We start from the raw sequence: 14,378 nt of genomic DNA, 5'->3' as shown, positions 1-14,378 counted from the left end.
ATGTTTTATGGCCTAGACATTGGAAAAAGTTTGAGTGAAATATTTATTACAGCGAGAAAAAAGTATAAATCATGGATACAATGGGGAGGTTAAAGATATCTATAAAAATATAAATAAAAATGATTAAAACAGTTCTGTTGTCTCATGGGCATCGGAGCGTTTCGCGAGTGGTATTGTTATGCTGGTGATGTGTAATGCACTGCACATAGACCTAACTTAAATAACAGGAGCAACACTGACCTTACTCATACACGTGTTCACATAAAATATTACGGGCTTTTATGCGGTCACGCCGCGGCGATAACCCAGCTAAACCAGTCGCCTAAGAGTCTCTTAGTCTCAACTTTCGACGTCACCTTTTTTATTTTCCTCATATATATAAACACATAAATGCATATAAATATATAATACATAAACGAAACACAATGTTATGTCTACGATAAATTTTCGTTATGCTGCATAAATAATAACAGCAACAACCATCCGAGCTATCTCCGCTTTATTCAAATTATCTTATCCATTCAAAATTATATATCTTAATTAACTGGCCATTTACTTTACTTATCTCAATTATCGTAGATTTTTTATTTAGAAAAAAATAGTATCAAATTTTTAGTTGAAATAATATTTTATTTAAAGTATTTATTTATCGATAAAATAACACACTTTTTATAATAACAATAACAATTGTAATTTTTAGATGTAATAATAATGAATAAATTCGATAAAAATTGTCTAGGTAATTTAAATGATTTATAAGGAATTAATCTATTAATTAATCTCTTAGTAAATTTAAAATTTATAATTTTTATTAATAATAAAAATTTTAGATTTTTAACAATTTCATTTTAAATTTGAATTACAATTAAAAAATAAGAGATATAATAAAATTGATAAAAGGCTTTTTTTCAAAAGATTTAAATTTCCGACAAAAAAAGTTTCTTATAGTTTTTCCGGAAATATTTTGGACAAAAATTCAAGTAAAAATTTTTTAAGATAATATTATTTGATAGTTTCAAAATTTTGTGACTTGAAAATAAAATTTTTCACTGCATGATAAGATAAATGGTAAAATCAGTAAAGAAATTTTTTATAGAGAATTCAATTTTTTACAAAAATATTTAGACCAGAAATTCAATTATTATTATTAATAAAGAGAGATATTTAATATTTTTCAGCTGAGATACCTGATCCAATTCTTGAAGAATCAATTTTTCATTATTATTCTTATTATTATTATTCATAATTATTGTTATTATCATTAATAATGATATTAAGACTTTAAATTATTAAATTAAAAATTAAATAAATTAAAATCCACTTAAAACAGAAAAAAAATAAAAAAATAAAGGCAATTTGTCTGAGACAGATGTGATCAAGGACAATAAAAAGGTCTCGCGTGGTTTCACTCATGACTCGAGAATGCCCGGAAGATTTTTCCAGGACGTTGATCCCCATTGTTCCTCTCCTTTGGAATCTTTAAATTGCGTAATACGCCGTAAGCTGTAACTTGTAAGTTATAAGTTGTAGGTAACGAGCCATCCGGGTAAAAATATAAAAATATGAAATTAGCTTTACTTCGTCAAACAAAAACTCTCTTGTGTGTACTTAACTATAATTTAATGCAAGCCAAGAGACCAAAGAGATCTCGAGTCCAGACGCCGTAATGGAATTATATCGACTCCCGCAATTAAAAATAATTAAATACCAGTCAAATACTGACTCGAACTCCGATTCGCGATTCGCGTTCACCGACCATTAAATCACCGGCTAATTTTCTCTGTCACGAACCAAGATCGTTAATTATCATCAGCTTCGGCTTTGGCTAAACAAAAGTTTAAGTGGTTATATAATTAACTCGTACTCGTTGACCGGAGTGTCCTTTAGCTCGCGGCTCTTCTGTTTAATTTTACCTCTGCGACGCAGAACTCCACTGCACTGGTACCGAGTTCTCCATCAGTTTACCGGAAACGGATACACGCTCCACGAAAGCCCAACTCATGTATCTCATGTCAATATCTACACACTCATACTCACTCTTTTTACATAAAAAATATATATAAGAAATAAAAAAAAACATCTCGTTGTTGTTCTGTTGTGATTCACCACAAAAGAGCAAATCAAAATAATCACTAACGCGAATTATATTTTCTGCAGCCAACAATCGTTCTTACGTAGTCTTTTTTTTTAACGCTACAAATATAACCGTCCATTGTTCCCAGTACAAATAAAGTAATAAAAAGCATCTTTGCTTATATAACGAGTAAAGTTTAACTCCATTTATTCATGTCTATTTTTTTTCAATAAATAATTTTTTTTTAATTATATTCATTAAGATTAAATTACATGTTTTGATCAATTAACGGAACCTTGATTGCGTTAAATTACTGGAATGATTAATAATAAAAATAAAAGCAATAATAATAATAAAACTTGACATTAAATCCAACTTTTAAAAAATAATACAACCAGATTTTTGTTTCTAAAAATTTAATTATTTCTTTTTCCAACTTAAATATAATTAAAAAAAAATTTACTATCGTTGAATCATAAAGAAAAAAATTATTTTTGAGTTTTATAATCTAATTTTATATCAAAATTAATTATTACCTCTTTGTTTTTAAATTTAAATCACTTACATTAAAAATAACAGTAATATATTCTGCATGGAAAAATATATATGTGAAAAATATATGCGAGCATATATTTTTTTTGTGCTAAATATATGCAAACTTATATTCCGCGATAGATAATAGAATATATGTCTACATATACGCTCGCATATATAAATATATATGTCTGCATATATGTTAACATATATGCGCGCATATAAATGGAATATATATCTTGAAAAAAATTTAACTTGAATCAAATAAATAATTTTGAAGAATTTCACCTTCTTGATTTGAGTAAAAAAATTCTTAAACTAAGGAATTTTTTTTTAGAGTGTATGCTTACATATCGACGTTCTAATTAGCAAATTGTCTAACACCATTTTAGAGAATCTTCCATTTGTACGAAAAAATCAATTAGTTCAAAATTTATTATCACTTTAAAAAACCATTTAATATTATTGATATCTAATAAAGGTGTGATATTTTGGTTTGAATCATTCAAATAATTTATAATTGGACTATTGCTACATCAAAATGTTAAAAAATCACCCTCTAAAAAATAAGGAGTCAGACAAATTGCTAATTAGACCGTCGATATATGTCTACATATATTTTTGCATATATGCTTACATGTATGTCTAGATATATGCCTGCATCTATGTTTATATATGTTTACATATATTTTGGCATGTATCTCTACATATATGTCAGCATCTATGTGAAAAATATATGTTGACATATTTTTTATTTGCGTAAATATATGCGACATATATTTTTGACCTATATTTCTCCATGCGGGATAATATATTTAAAAAAATTCTGAAGTCCAAAAAATCACGTAGCACAAGTGATAAATAACAAGAACCTGTTAAACAATAAAAGACATATGCATAAAAATAAAATGCAAAGTGATGAATGTATGAGTTGATAATCAATAAAAGGGTACAGGTTAATTTAGTAGGTACAAACACAACAGTTTGAGTATCTTAAAGTGAGAAAGACACGGGTCTGAATGTCTAGATGATTTACAGTACTGAGAGACATTATTCAGCAGTAGCAGCAGCAGGTTGCCCTGTGATATTTACAGTGTGTTTCAGTACGCAAGATTGTAAATACGGACCATAGAGACCATACAGACAACGGACTGCGGACTACGAATAGCGGATAGTAAGAAAGAGGAAGTATAAGGATCCTTTACTTACATTAAAGATTAATAAAAGTGTAAGAGAGACAAGCTTAACTACTGGTACAACTACGTCTGGGTATGGCTGCGTAGATCATACTTACGACGGCTATAAAGACCAGAATATACTTTACGGTCGTGTGGGCGTAAGTATCCTGTACTGTGTGCATAACGTATACATGTAGTTATTATAGCGTTGCATCTCTTGAGCTCTACTCCACATACATACTCCGTAAATTAATATCGTGTAATAGTAGTCAAATACTCAGATGCAAACGAGGTGACTTAAATTGTCAAGGCGTACCGGGTGGTCATTTAGCGTTAATTTTTTTCCAAGGGTTTTTACTTCCTGCATGCTTTTTTACTTTAATAGTAATTCATTTTATTACGTTGATAATTCATTATTGAATTAATTAATGGCGAGCGATCGGGTGATAAAGTTGTCCTATTACATCATTCCGGTCCGAGTTAAATCAATTCATTTATAAATTAATACATGGGAGTATGGTTTTGAGTTATTGGTTCAATTATAGTTGATGGTACTTGTAAATAATTTATCTTTAATTTATTTCAGTGATTCGCAAAAATTATGATACTTTAATTGTATGATAGTGAAGTCGGTAGACTGTAGGATTAAGAAATATTTATTAAAAAATTTTTATATTGAAAAAAAAAAAATTAATCATAATTTTTTGACAATAAAAATTTTAAACCTTCTAAATAATTAATCAATTAAATTATTTAAACTGAAATTGTTTGAAAAATAAAAAAATTAATTTATCGCAATTAATAATTTATCAATAACATTTTAAAAATTACCCATTCAAAAAATTCATCAATAGAAGCATTAATCATTACATATTAATTTAAAAATGATTACTTAAAATAATTTTCAATCAACCATTAGCAAATTAATCTCCTACAAACTTGATTAATTTTGCCATTACCTTAAAAAACCTCTTTCTCAACCAATTTCCATCAAAGAAACTCAATTAATTTCACCTCAATTTCTCAGAAGACAAGCAATTCCTCGTAATTGAAAGCTAATGACTGGACATCTAAAAAATGAATCGTCTAACCCACTGCACAATAAAAGGCCCCATCTTAACAAATTATTGAAAGATTAGGGTCGATCTTCCCGTCAAAACGTCCGTCAAAATAGTTGTTCACATCACATTGTATTCCATTACACTAAGATGATGATCATCAATATCAATCAGCAATTAGCGGTTGATTTAACCAAAAAACGGGCATTGTCTAGTGTCTAGCAAATATAAATCAAAGTCAACCTTGAGACTAGTAGGATGAACGATGAGCCGAGTTAGCGATGCGGCAAAAGACAAAGTCCTCTCTCTGTGTTGATCCACCATAAATACAACCTTATAGTCTGTAGTCTAAAGACCCTCTCCATACACTAGGACCGTTAGACTGTCGTAAATGCACGTGGGTCACGACTGCTCCTCGTGAGTCGACACTTTTACTCGAGCAACAAAAACAAACCACATCTTAACCGTTCGATCTGAATCGGTAATTTTTCTCCCATCTTAAATTCCAATTTTCTAGGTCACTAGTCAATTTAATTTCTTCTTTTTGTGCTTCTAGACGAGGCTCAGGACCACCGACAAGGAAGGACAGCTTTTAACACCGAGTCCCCAACCTCTAAGGCGAAACGCGAGCAGGTATTCCGAAACCGTTTGGCAGTCCGCCGTCGGCAGGCCTTGACCCGATCTGTTTCTCCGAAAAGCCAGCTGAATTCCACTTTGAAATCCTCTCTAAACAATTCCCAGGACTTGTTGGAGGTCCAGGAGACCAGACACAGCGTCTACGTGACTGCCCCTTCAGACTCAGACTTGGATGACCAGCCGACTCTTGATGAGGAGAGCGAAAAAGAAGAAGAAGATCATAGCACAATTGGTTCATTATCTCGCAACTCATCGCCCAAAAACGGGTCTTTGACTCAGTCATCGCAAATGAGAAGAAAGAACACTGTAGTGATGCCCGAGTCACTGTACAATCATTTCCGGCCAGTAGAAAGCAACATTCCCATAGAAGACATGACGCAGTTTCGGTACTTTGGCCAGAAAATCCGCCCGGAAAACACCACTAGCAACAATTCCGTCGAAGTTACCAGCACTTCTGCTTCTCCTATGCAGAGGAGGAGATTTTTCATCAAAGGGTTCAGCACTACTGCGACTCCTTCATCGAAACTCGAGGAAATGATCAACGAAGAGATGAACATCGCAGTCGATAAGTCTACTGTGGAGAGAAACAAGATCCCCAAGACCAAAAACCTCCTCAGGGGCACTAATTTGTATCTTAGAAAGAGCCAAAGGTCAGATTCTTTGCCGGCGAATGTTACTGCCAAAAACGGAAGCACTGAAGGAAACTCTGTCCAGTTTGATATTGCTTCTAATGATGTTACACTGAGGAATTTGACCTTAAATGATACCAAAGATGAATTCTTGATATCAAAAATTGAAAAGCCCAAAAGTTCTTCCGTTCGTAGCAAAAAAACAGGAGTTTCGCAAACTGGAAATAACAAAGAAGAAAAAGGGCTGATGATACCTTCAGAGTCTTCTCAGGTTCTCGGTAGGATTTCGACATGGCTGTCCATAAACGCTGACCCAATGACACCCTCGATGGACAGAGAAAATGTAGGTACTTCTTCTAGCTCGTTGCGAATTGTTGTAACGGAGATACCGACAGTATCCGAACTAACGGGGAATTCGTCTGGTTTAGAGCCTGTAAATATCATTGCTGAGAACGTTGTTACTTTAGTGCCTTCAACATCAACATCAACATCAACATCATCATCATCATCAATATTAACTACAACATTAACACCGACTACAACAGCGGCCACAGTAACGGATACTTTTACTTCAGTAACAGGGATTCCTAATGAAGAAGCACCTGTTGCGCTAGCACAGCAGATGCACCCGTATGCCTACACGATCACAAATGTAACTCGGCTGCTAGGAAACTACTCCGGACCTGGGTCAAATGACAACCCGTCGTTGACAACGTTAAAAGAACAAGTAAATTCTTGGTTTTCTCCTCCTCTTGCTACCTCTGGCATGGATCTACTACACTCGACGCGCACGCCCGGCCCAGTCAGTGTTGCTCCGACTGCCGTTGAACACAGTGCTACAACTGAGCAGAGCACCCCGCTAACTGCTGCTGCGCTCTTGGTGGGAGAAACTTTTAACGATACTACTTTACAGCAACAAGTCACCGCGTATTCAGTTCACCGCAACACTTCTCAGGCATCCACTGCGGTTCCAATCTCGACTGATAATCCTGCTGTTGTTGGTTCTTCTAATTCTAATTCTAATTCCAATTCCAATTCCAATTCTACTCCCAATCCCACCGAACCAACCAGGACTTTTGCTGAAGAAAAAGGACACCTTAAAAAAGTGACTGATGAAGAAAAGACTACTGTAAGTTCAATTGTTGACAAAAAAGTGACCAATGACAAAAAACTGTTTAGGTCAACTACCCCCAGTGCAGTTAGTTCTGAAGGAAAGGAAGCTGACCAGAATCTGCCCAGATCAACGACTCCAGAAAGTGTCGAACGAAAGTCAACACTGAAGTTGACCACCGAAAGTGGGGAAAAGGTGCTAGATAAAAAGGAGGTTAATGACAGGAGGCTGTTGAGGAAGTCGGCCAGCGCAGTGCTCAATCAGAGGATCACTGGGGAGGAATCTGTTAGAGATTCTAAGAGGCGTCGAAGTGATATCAGAAGTGGAATCAGAAGCACCAAAGGACGTGTTGATGAAAGGGTCGGCTCGAGGTCTATTGACGGCAAAGATGAGGTGATTCAACCGGTTGATAGTTCTAATAATAGTTATAATATCGGCAGTATCATGGCGAATAGCAGCATGATAGGGGAATCTGGTGCGAATTCTGGGTCTGGTTTGCCTATAGTTGGTGAAGGCCAGAAGTTTGAAGGTGTGAAGTTGAACTTGAGCGAGCCGGTGAAGGGGAACGGGGAAAGTGATAGTGGGACTGGATTTGGTGATTTGAAATTGGTTAGCTCAACCGTGAAAACTCCGGTTTTTCCTGTTACTCCGATGATTTTAGACGATAAGGATAAGGGAAAGAGTCAGGATCAGGATCAGGATGTCGATGGAAAAATCGAAGAAACTGCGAAAGCTCCGGACAGACCGTTTGGAATTGCGAAGGATTTGGACCCTTCTGAAATTCAGAAGATGTACCGATCCCAGACGACCTTGAAGCCGGAAGGAACAACGCTTCCGGAGGCAAACCTGGTGACCTCTCCGCAAACTCCAAAAATGGAATTGAAGAAAAATGGAGAGAGGTCGCCGGAGGTCAGGGGAAGAAATCTCTCGGACAAGACCAAGGACAAGGATGATGTTCTGCCGATAATGCATTTGTACAATACGTCGGATATTTTTAATGGGACGATGAAGGACTTGGAAAATAGGGAGAACAGAACGGTGGAGGTGAAGACGGTAGATGGAGAAGAAAATGTGAGTGCGAAGGGTAGAAATAGGGAAAGCGCGTCGAATTCTACGAAGATACAGAATTCGAATCCGGGCTCTGGTTCTCTCGGGAACAAAACCAGGCACAAACCGGTGTACTTTTCTGGCCCGGAACCCAACGGGTATCATCAGGTGAATTCGAGTTTTTACGAACCCGGGATCATTCCGGTTACTATGCGCGACCCGATAAACATGAGTGAAGTAATCACCAAAAGGCACGACGGAGACACTTTAGCGACCCAGGAAACGGTCGTTATCGTGAGTTACATACTCGCGGGACTTGTTTTCTTCCCGATTGTTGTTGGGGTGGTGCTTATCTTCAGAAGACTGATAATAAAGAATCGCAAGGTGAGAAATTATTTTTTTTATTATTTATTTAAGGGGGAATACCTTAAAAAAACATTAACTTGATTTAAATTCGTGAACCAAAAAAATTATTAACTTCTCGCTTGGAAAATTAATGATTTTCAAAAGTAGGAAGTTATAAATTTTAGACAAATTTCTCATTTCCAAAATTTTTTTACTTAAATGAAGACTATGAAATTCTTAAAAATTATTTTTTAGTGTAAAGAATTTTTCTCTTGAATCAAATTAATGTTTTTTTGGACGGTGCAAAAATAGTTATTTTTTATAAGCAATTTTGGAGATAATAGATTTTATTATTTTGAATAATTTAAGTGAGACACATTAATTCCGCGATGTGTTTATTAACTGTTAATAAATGTGATTTTTTCGAAAAAATATTTATTAAAAGTTAAAAAAAAAAAAAAAGATAAATTAATCAATTATTTCCAAACAAATAAATTGATTAAGAGTTAATAAATTCAATAATAATTACCTAAATATTCGATATTTTAATATTCCTTGCCAGTATATTATATTTTCTAAGTATGAAAAAAAATTTTTCTCTAAAAATTGCCCATAAATTTATTTCGGAAACGAAAGATGATTTTTTTGGCTTCTGGATCATGTTTACCTTGATTATGATGAACCTTTGACTGCACAGGTCACCCCACGTCGCGAGATCAGTGAGTTATGGTCTCGATCGTTAACGAGAGCGTCTGCAGACAGTGTAATAATAAAAATAAAATTTTCGCGATTTAAACTCTAACTTTTAAGCCATCAGCCGTCGACGCAAAGCCGGGACGAAAAAATGAACTGCAGACCGTTCACGGACACGCGATCTTGCAAATTATTCCTCGACACAGCAGTTTAATTTTAATATTTTCAAATATGCTCCACGGTTTAACTCGTAATGACACAGTAGGCATATCCATGCACGGTGAATCTTCATTTAATTTTGATTATAGACCATTAATCCTCACTATCCTTGTGCCCAATCTCCGAAGATGCAGCAGCACATATGCGCAACATATTTATATGTATGCGTAGTTTTCTTAAGACAAGTCAGACAATTTATTAACGATATTATTAAAATCTATATAAAGCACTTTGCATTGCATTGAAAAGTTGGATTTCCTTGGGCTTACGGGCTTGCACATCTTTAATTAACAATGTTACGGCCTTGTAGTATTGATAGTGTTGATGACCTGACGGGTGTCATCTTCAAGACTTTCATCTTCGTTCTTGATCTTATTTTTTTTTTATTTGTGTCTTCGGGAGGGATATTAATACCTTTCAAATAAGTATATGCATGATTTACATTTCCATTGACTGCGAAGATATTCTTCAGAGAGGAAATTTTTTTTTGATCCTTTATGACAGTCATTAAACTTGCGCTCTTTGAATTTTAAATGATAAATTTTAATAAAATCAGACAGTGTTTGTTTGTGGAAAAAATTAGTATTGAAAAAATTATTTATTGGAATTTTTTTTAAATATTATTTTTTAATGCTTTATGTTATTTATTAAACTTGGTCTTAAATCATAAATAATATAATATAATATAATATAAGACCAAATAATTATTATTTTTAAATAAAAATGTTGTCTTAAAAAAAATTGTATGGAATTTTTTTATATTTAAAATAAAAAATTTTTTTTTTTATTAGTTGGAATTTTTTTTATGAATATAAAAAAATTTGTTTTTGTTAATTTTGAGGTTACTTAAATTGAAGGTTATTATGTATTCTATTATAAAGGTTTAAGATGTAATTTACGTAGTTAAACAAAAAATTATAAAATGTGATCAGAGATAAAAAAACGAGAAAAAATTCAATACAAAGAACATAAACATTGTTTTGATGAAAATTGATTTTTATTTTATATTTGGATAATAATAATAATAATAATAGCTAGCAATTTTACAGTCACTATGTGACTGCCGTGACTTGTGAACTATAAATAAATAAAATTTTGCTTTGTTAAATAATGACTTTTGTTAAATTGCACTGTACTTTCTTAAATATTGACGTGTTAAAAGATATAAGCTCATCCCGATGTTACACTCATCAAGAGCTTTCATTTGAGTACCCACATGCATTCTGATATATTTTTCATATATACATATATATAATATACATAAATATATAAAATATATGAAAAATTGATGTAGGTACTTAAATGAAAGGTCTCGATGAGTGTAACATCGGGATGAGCTTATATTTTTAAAAATGTCAATAGTTCACAAGATAAAAGGTGATTTCTTAATTATGTATCTAGAAATATAGCATTTTTGAATGTAGCCTAAATACTTATCATCATAGATAATAATAATAATAATAATAATAATAATAATAATAATAGTAAAATTTATGATTTTTATCAAATTTCGCAATAATTAATTTAAAAAAACAAAATTGTCCTATATAAGAACATACATAAAAAATTAATGATGATGACACCCGATAAAAAACAATCATGATTAATCGTCCTCAGTAGCTTTAATCGGCGAAAGATAATGACAGCTATCGCGACTATCAGTTAAATAAATTTCTAATAATTAATAATATTTATTTATTCAAATTTATTATTACTACATTTTACATATTATATAAAATCAGAAAACAGGTCAGGGTACTCAATTAAATGAGTAATCCCAATTTACAATACATACTATAAATAATAAATAATATCAACAGTATTTATTGTATTACTCAATACATCAATATTTATCATCATCATCATCATCATCATCATCACCACCATCATCATCATCGTTATAACAATTATCGTCAATCCATTTCGTTGTCTAAAGAAAACAATAAAATTTTTCGCAAGGCGGGCAACTGTTTAGTCTGGTGGTTTAAAATATTGGAATACCAATCCATTGCATCACGTAACATAACATCGCAACACTTTTTATATTTTTCTCGCCCTCCACTAAAACTCAATGTACTACTCAAACTTAATTTTCGTGCTGTCGGATTTAATTTATGCTTTACGATCGCATTCGTTCTGCAAAGGGCTGCAGCACCAAAAAAAAACTTTCGGCTTTGTTGTAATACTTTTAAATTCTTTTCAAATCGATCTTTTTAACACCAGCTAAAAATTTAAGTACTCAGTCGTTTCTGTTAAACGTCTTCGTATTTTTATTTAAATTTTTATTATTTAAAATTTTTTTCACTTTTATCTTTATCTCCGTGATGAAAAATTTAAAAGAGAAATTTAATAAACGACATTATACTATTTTCATTATAAATAAAAGTTATGCTATAATATTTCTTCCTCAATTTTATTAGCAAGAAAGTATTTTAATAAAATATTTATGTTTGTTGTTTGTAATCAAATCAAATATTTATTTTAAGTGTTTGTTACTACACTGTAATTTTTTTTTTTTCAATACGGAAATCAGATAAATATTTTTATTAATTATACGAATTTAACATCAAATTATTTATTCATTTACTATCGACTTTTCACTGTTTCGTGGTTAAAAAAATGTTATTTTTTTTTTTTTTATTTTTATAAAAAACATATTAATAAGTTAAAATATTCTTGAATAATAATTATTATTATTAAAATTTTTTAATTACTGTAAATATTTTTAATTTCATCATAAATATTTTTTAGCTCTAAAATTTTACTTAAAAAATCAATCTTTACTTAATAAAACCCACTATTTAAAATAAAAAATCATTTTAATTTCTAAATAATTGATTTTAGTCCAAACATATGTAAAATTATTGAATTATATTAAATTAGACTGAAATAATTCGACTTTAGTAAAATAAAATGCAATAATTACAATTTTTATAAATATTTAATTTAATTTTTTTTTGTTAATATTTAAAAGAAAATTATTAAAATAATTATCAATGCAAATATTCCCTTTTTTCAACTTTCATCACCGTCAATTAAATAAATCATCTTAAATAAAATTCACCTTAAATTAAACAAAACTAAAACCATTCCTTTGCGAAACACCTGAAGTATTAACACTCGAATTTAAGTACTTAACAAACAAGCCGCTGCATATTTCTCAACCAACAACCAAACAATGATTGACAATTGATGAAAGCCTGTAAATAATGATCTTGCCTCTGTCAGCACCCGCTGACAGGTTGCCGATACCTCGAATTTGCATTGTCATTCATCAAGCATCCAGCATCCAGCATCCAGCGGGTTCAAGGCGATTCAGGTGATAATGACGTCCGTGATTACTATTTACGACAGTCCCGACGCCTTCGGATCGCTAACGCTTTGTTCACGGGCTGGAAGCTGAAGCTCCTCCAACTAATTTGTTCTTCACATAAATTAGCCCGCAAAACCTTCGAAGACGCGTTTATTTGCATCCACTGCCCATCATCATAATCATAATCATAATTTAGCATGATTAATATTCAATTTATGGATTTTTAATCAAACTATTCCGGAAAAGCAATTAGAATTAGCAGGATCCAATCAACCGCAACAATAATTGCCCGTAACAAATAACAATCCGGGATTCTAAATTACATAACAGATAATTCAATCTTCATCTTTGTCTTTATTTTCTTCTCTCAACAAAATTACATGAAAAAGATAAAATTGCAAATATTGAGTGGTACATAATTTAGATGATGATAGAACGTTGAAAATAATTGGCTGTAAATACATGTATTATTACACTAAGTAAATATCTTACAGTGATTAATGATAATGATAATGATAATGACTGATTGGTGAGTTTTGAGTGGTGACGTATTACTGAAATTGGTTATGTTTATGTGAATGTTGCTTGCAGGTGCTGGAGGAGTCTGACACATCATCAGAGATAAGCTGCAGGAAGGATGCACTGAATCTCGAGAATGGGGACTTCAAGACCTCGATCGAAAAGGCGATAACCAAATTGCCGAGGATACAGCATCTCGTGAGTTGAATGAGCAAAGACAAATGGTCTTACTTATTCCAGTGAAAGTTAATATTTGTAAACTCGAGTAAATTATACTGGATGTTTATTTAATCCGTAAAAAAATTTTTTGATAAGGCCAATTTTCTTATCCGAGCTAATCTGGTCATATATGGCTATAAATGAGAATAAAAAATAAAATATTCTATTTTTATAGGAAATTTCTACGATAATTTACATGTTTAGTTCAATAAAAATTGAATTTGAAGTTAATTAAACTCAAAAATAACTTACAAAATTAAAAAAAAAAATTTTTCATTTAAATTTTAATATTCTTTCATTAATATCATTACATACATCTCAAAAAAATCATTTTATAATTAGAAATTTACACTAATTAATAATTTCTGACCTTGCGGTCTCAAATTGATCTCGATAATATATACATTGATTTATACAGAGTATAATTTTTTAACTTTTCAAGTCATACGATATTTTGCGATAAGATTTTCCTAAAAGTTTAATTTAATCAACCAAGTACAAAATATGAACAATATTTTAGAACTTAAATCTTTGGTAAGAAGATGATTTAGCGATCATGCGCCCTCTGTTAGAATTTTTCAATACTAACTAGTATATGTTGCGCGCGCAAGCGCGCGTGTGAATGTTAGTATGGAATTATCTATATTTTCATACTTATGATATATTTGACCAATCACGTTACGAATAGTTTGCTTACATGATATATTTTCATATTTTTCATCTAAATTATAAGAGTGGATTTAATTAAAAAATTACATAAAAACATAGAAAAATTTTCTTCTATTATTTTCTTGAATTATAAA

At 31.8% G+C, this 14,378-nt stretch overlaps 1 protein-coding gene across 1 annotated transcript in view; it reads left to right on the top strand.

Moving 5' to 3' along the window:
- LOC123273461 (serine-rich adhesin for platelets-like) overlaps positions 1 to 14,378 on the top strand; it is a 110,632-nt gene that overhangs the window by 84,393 nt on the left and 11,861 nt on the right. The window contains exons 3-4 of the mRNA XM_044740870.1: positions 5,401 to 8,651; positions 13,429 to 13,554. Coding sequence (XP_044596805.1) covers positions 5,401 to 8,651; positions 13,429 to 13,554 — 3,377 coding nt within the window. The remainder of the gene's footprint in view (positions 1 to 5,400; positions 8,652 to 13,428; positions 13,555 to 14,378) is intronic.

Source organism: Cotesia glomerata, linkage group LG10 (genome assembly GCF_020080835.1).
Source record: "Cotesia glomerata isolate CgM1 linkage group LG10, MPM_Cglom_v2.3, whole genome shotgun sequence".
Taxonomy (NCBI): Eukaryota; Metazoa; Arthropoda; class Insecta; order Hymenoptera; family Braconidae; genus Cotesia; species Cotesia glomerata.
Note: the sequence above shows the minus strand (reverse complement) of the source record. Positions and strands in the feature narration are given on the sequence as shown.